The sequence below is a fragment of the Sciurus carolinensis genome, chromosome 1 (assembly GCF_902686445.1).
Source record: "Sciurus carolinensis chromosome 1, mSciCar1.2, whole genome shotgun sequence".
Lineage (NCBI taxonomy): Eukaryota > Metazoa > Chordata > Mammalia > Rodentia > Sciuridae > Sciurus > Sciurus carolinensis.
The window spans coordinates 122,652,053-122,658,052 of NC_062213.1; the positions used below are offsets into that span (position 1 = coordinate 122,652,053).

Consider the following 6,000-nt stretch of genomic DNA (forward strand, 5'->3'; position numbering starts at 1 on the left):
GGCTGGAACAGTAACCGTTCTGATTATTATATGCTTAGGGATAGCCTATGTTATACGCAGCCAAATCAGAGCTCGCCAAGATGCCCGACGTCATTGACGGGCTATAGTACAGGTTTTGACAGCCATTGAGACAGGCACATCACCCCAAGTATGGCTAAGCATGCTGGACCAGTAGTCAAAGATGGGTAAGATCCGTGGAAATGCATACCAACCCAAGACAGGGTTCTGACGCCTGGAGGTCAGAATTCCAATGACAGGTAAGGATGTAATTTGCCATGGACAACCTAAGACAGGCATGGTCCTACGGTCACCATGTGTGGTGTGTGTTTGCCCCATCTTTTCTTTAGTAGATCCTTTAATAGCAAGATTTTTTGTTTTACATAGTACTTCTTCTTACCTTTTTTTCTTTCTATTCAGACCAGAGTTTTATAGAGCTGCCAAATGATATTTATAGATCTTTATAGGCCTTTGACTTTAATGATAGCATGAATTATTGCACAATATAAATAAATAAATGAGTTTGGATAGTCACCCACTTTGATTACAATGTAACATATAAAATACTTTCCCTCTTAACCTTATTTTTTGAATGTTTCTGTGTACAATGTTAACACTGGAGAGCTCTCTATATTTGACTACTCAGGGTTAGTTTCTGTCAACAGAAAGTGGCAATCAATAAAAGGAACTAACTTAAAGAGTTTTACAAATACTATAGAATCTAGAATGATTCATAGTTTAGGAAAACGAAGAGGAAATTATAAATAGTCACAAAGTACTCTGCTGGTTTGCAAACATTTGAATAACAAAAATGTTTGAATATGTTTTAGAGATTTAAACACTCAGGGTAAATATGTTTATGCTTTTATCTTTAATCATAAAAAACATCTGTTTTGAAATATTAAAGATGATTCTGATCTATTATTTGCTAAGTTGACCAATTCACCTGAATAATAAGATATTTCTGTAGTTTAAGTGAATTAAAGAATAAATTCTGTGGACTTCTAAGTTCTTCAGGATATATACACTTTCTGTATTTCAGGGTCAGAAAGTGAGACTTATTGTGCAATGGATACATGGTCACTAGTACACTTAGGCTGTAATTCCTATATATAGAAACATACATCCAGACACTCATAGTCTGATATATTTGTGCTGGGAAGAAATTAAAGAAAAATATTATAGTGAGAAAAATTTCCTTATTTGGTGTGTTGCTCACAATTAAGTGTCAAGGAAATGATGTTTGAAAAATGCCTAGTGAATAAATCAACATGAACTCAGCCTGAAAAATAAAATAACATAAAATGACAATTCAGAACAGCATCTTTGGCAAAATATTTTTAAAGATGTAATGAAAAGAAAAATACACAATTTACTAAAACATACTTTAAAGAAACAACTAGTGAAATTATCTGGGTATTTATAAGAATTTCAAGATGTATCTATGTAGTTATTATATTTTGTTTTAGCATGACAATTTAAGGTATCAAACAAGATAATGATCTTCTATCTCCTATTGTTAATCTAACAAGAAAATCAATCAAAGCAGAAGATACCATTTAATGATGGTAGGACAGGAAACATGGGCACAAACTTTCATAACATCCATGTCAATATGTATAAAAATAAATTCATTGAGATAAGGATCAGGTTGATTATAAGCAAATTCTTTGATATTTATATATTAGTATTTATGTCTAAAATATTGTTTCAGATAGCAGTTCTAAGTAAACAACTGGACATAAAATTGTACAACATTTCTGGCAATTTACTTTATTGCAGGTACATAAAATTAGCGCTTCCTCATGGATAAATTTCTTAATTTTTAGTAGTTTTCCATAATTTGTTTTTATACATCAATTTTATAGATTAATTTTTCCATTATCTTTCATTTTTTATGTATTTTTCAACTAATTTTGATCATAAATAAATATTCTATCAGTGTAGTGTTGCAACAAATAATTTAGATGTTGTATCAGACCAGTGTGCCCTGGTTTTCCAAATGGGTGCTTGTGGTCTCTAGATGGGAAATAAACTGTCATCTGTTGCCCTGATCCATCTGTTATTTTGACTTCAGCCATTGTGATTGTTGAAAACTTTCATAAAGTTACATGATAATTTGTTACTTTTGCTTGATATTTAACATTCTCAAACATTTTTTCCCAAGCCTAGTTTTTATATATTTTAATCTAAAATCCTTTTATAATGATAATTTAATATTCAAGTCAGTTTACAATCAAGTAACTGTTATTTCCAGAAGCACAATCACATTTACAATACTGCTATATCATTTCTTTGCAGTCATGTCCAGAATCATTTGTCCCCTAGATACACACACACTTTTCTGAATAACTTTTAATGCCAATCATTTCTTTTCACAAATGTTGGGTTTTTTGATTTATTCTGTAGTCATGGAATTATGCTTCTATGTAGAATCATTAACCCATGTATTGTCATTAAGATATGAATCTGTCATTTCTAAGGATGAAAAAAAAATGACATTTGAATTTAAAAAAAAAGGTAGCAGTTCAAATATAGGCCAAAGAAAAGGCCCAAAGGAAAAAATATTCTCCAGTTTTCCTTTAAGATGTTAATCTGCCAATAAATTAAAATATTTCTCATTGAATCTAAGCCATTTTACATGTTAATTTTATATGAGAAAATGACAGTAGACTGACTACTAGTTTTGCAATTATTGCCTCCCTTATATAAATGTTTTTATTAGTAATTATTTTATAAAATGAGTTACAGTATTTACAAAGTTTATAAAAACACCACCATCTATCTGGGCATCACAGTGCATTATATTCTTTCTCCTTTATAATTCTCCTTTAAACTTCCTGCCTCATTTTTTCTAACAAAGCTTTCCTTAGTCCATCACAATTAAGTTTGCCAGTCTTATCACCTGTACATGTAGTATGTCTTCACTCACCAGGATCTGTGGTTTTACAGCCTGTTTAAGAAGTCTTACCACTGCAGAGCTGTCCGGTCATCGCCTGGCTTCCCCAAGCGCAGGGAGCCTGCCTTCTTTTCCAGCGGTGCTGGGCTGCCCTGCCAACCCAAGGTCCTTCTGCTGCAAACTCCCAAGGAAATTTCCAACCTTTGAAATGCAGGAACCACGATGCTGTGCCAGTCCTGCAGCATTGACTCGGCAGGGGTTCAGGAGAAGGGGAACCAGCCCTGCCATCCTCGGGTGAGGTGTGTCCTGGATCCTTGCAGTGGCGGGCAGTGGCGTGATGGGGCTCCCGCTCTGGGAGACCAAGATCTCCAATTATGAGAAGGAGCGGAGAGTGCAGCATCAGGAGAAGGAGATTTACCAAAGCCGGATTCCCTGGTTGATTCTTTGACCACATCTGCCCCAGCAACAGAACAAGGTGTCCCCAGCCTCTGGGTCTCCCTTCTCTGAGGAAGACAGCAGAGAGTTCAACCCCAGCAGCTCTGGACGCTCAGCAAGGACCATTAGCAGCAACAGCTTCTGCTCAGATGCCACAGGCTGTCCTAGGAGCCAGTTAGTATCTCCAGTGAAGAGACCCTCAGGTACTGGGAACAGCCCCATTGACTGTTGCCCTGCAAGTGATGAAGACTTTACCAGAAAGAAGTGCACCAATGGAATAGTCGTTAAGGGAAGCATCCAGTCAACCCAAAAGAAAAGGAATCAGTCAGGCCTTGTACAGGATGGGCAGCATGTCAGCTCCTGAGGTCCAGATGTCTACTGCAGGAAGCAAGGGGTCCTCTTTCTTACCTACTCCAGGTCCCCATGGGCCAAGTAATGGGGCCTCATCCACGAGTCTGGCCACAGTCCACCATCCCCATGGGAAAATGACCTTCTGTCCATGCTGTGCAGGAATCAGCTGAGCCCCCATTAATATCCACCCCAGTTATGCCCCTTCCTCCCCAAGCAGCAGCAACTCAGGCTCCTACCAAGGAAGTAACTGCAGTCCAGTCATGAGGCGGTCTGGAAGCTACATATCTTGTGGAGGAAACCATGGTGTGGACCCCCAAATCCAGAGCAGTATCTCACTCCTCTGCAGCAGAAAGAATTCACAGACACCTAAAGACCAAGCTGAAGGAATTCCAGCGCCATCTTCATGAAAGGGAAACTGAAATTGTAGAGCTCAAGTCCCTGCTGGCCCGAATGAGAGAAGACTGGGTTGAAGAAGAGTGCCACCGGCTGAGGCCCAGCTGGCACTCGAGGAAGCCAGGAAGGAGCTTAAACAGCTCACACAGGTCATTGAAACAATGAGAAGCAGCTTGGCTGATGAAGATGAAGGCATTCAGAAATATTTTGTGGACATTAACATCCAAAACAAGAAGTTGAAGTCTCTTCTTCAGAGCATGGAGATGGCGCACAATGGCTCCCTGAGGGATGAACTGTGTCTAGACTTACCACGAGCCTCCCGGGGAGAAGAGCCTACCTCTGAAACGCCCCTTGTGGGAAGATGGCAGGTGGATTAGTTCTGGAAGAGCAGGTCACAGAGGAGGGGAGCCGACGGTGAGCTGCTGGTGGGAGGCAGTGTGGCCGACAGTAGAAATGTTAGACGAGATGGTGACAACCGCCACCACAGAATCTGGTGACCTGGAGCTTGTTCATTCCACCCCACCCCCTCCGGAGTCCTGGAGGCATCCCCCATGGGGTGTCGCGAGGAGGGCCGCGCAGTGGCGGAGCAGGCAGTGCAGACAGTCGTGGTGCTCTTCAGCCCTGCTGTCTCTGATCTCGTTCAGAATATGCTCAAATTCCAGGACCCCTGTCCCTCGAGCTCAGCTTCCCCTGACTTCTGGGGCTGACTCGATGGAGAGCTTCCCAGAGTCCCCCTTGGCCTTGATGGCTGTTTAACTACAAGAAATCCCAGTTCAGCCACCCTTCTGTCTCCCGTGGAGACTCCGCTGGGCAAGGTGACTGGAAAACCTCGCCAACTGCCGAGGAGAGAGCTGGATTTTTCAGCCTATACAGAAGAAAGATTGGAGAGCAGCATTGCGCTGCCCCAGCGGGTGTCGTGAGGCAGCACGGGAAGAGCGGTTTTCTGGTTGATCTCCTGGCGATGGCTGCCCCTGTGTGCCCAGTATTCTGTGGGCATTCAGTACTCGAAGAGGGGGAATCAATCCGGTCCACAGCCTCTGAGCCTTGCTGCGAGGCTGCTGTGTGGTTGCTCTGCCTTCGCTCCGCCGCACTGCCTACCGTATCAAAACCTAAAGAGACGTTTTTGCTGTGTGCCAATTCGTCCTGTGTGCCAGGTAAAGAAGCAGCAGGTCGATCTGCGGCAGTCTCTGTTCTGTCGTTTTGCTCCCCGGTATTTGATTTGCACTATAGTTAGTTGAAGGCTGTTCACTGTTTAAAACTGGAGGTATTTTAAAGGCATGAAGACCTGGTTCCAGTAAATGTCCTACCAGTGGAAAGTATGTTCATGACTGCCCGTGTCGCCTGAGGTACCTATTATCCTAGTGGTTCAAGAAGAGAAAATGAAAAGTTTGCACTTTCAAGACAGCTTCTCCAAGACTGGCGTGTTATCCCCTTGCTTTGCTTTGCGCCATTTTAAAATATGTAACTGTTCCAGCTTTCCAGTGGTCTTGTGCATAGCGGGAGACTGTAACCAAAAATAAAATTGTATTGGTGTAACTGGTTTGAAGAAGTCTTGAATAGCTCTTCAGTATCTTACTTGGGATTGATAAGGTTTCGTAGTTTTTAACTAAATGTAGCTCCAAAGTCTTAAATGACTTGTTCTTTTTTTTTTTTTTTTTTTTTTTTGGATAAGAGAAAGTTTGTCAGGTTTTATTTAGTTCATGTACATATGTGCATACACACCCTTATATGGCTAAGGACCAAAATGAATACTCACTAGAACAATAGCTTCTTATTTTGGTAGCTAAATATGATTGCTCCTTTTCCTATATAAATCAATACTTCAGTACACACAAAGTAATGAATTATTCTCAGAAGTAGGACATGATAGTTATTTATAACACATCAAGAGAAATTTAGAAATAAGAGTATCTAAGATAATGAGA

General features: G+C 40.7%; 1 protein-coding gene and 1 pseudogene across 1 annotated transcript in view; one reads left to right on the forward strand and one right to left on the reverse strand.

Moving 5' to 3' along the window:
- LOC124994793 (uncharacterized) overlaps positions 1-3,141 on the reverse strand; it is a 59,208-nt gene extending 56,067 nt beyond the window's left edge. Inside the window, exon 1 of the mRNA XM_047567082.1 lies at positions 2,969-3,141. Coding sequence (XP_047423038.1) covers positions 2,969-3,141 — 173 coding nt within the window. The remainder of the gene's footprint in view (positions 1-2,968) is intronic.
- Positions 3,142-3,233: 92 nt separating this feature from the next.
- On the forward strand, positions 3,234-5,188 carry LOC124994869 (syntabulin-like; annotated as a pseudogene).
- The last annotated feature ends 812 nt before the right edge of the window (positions 5,189-6,000 follow it).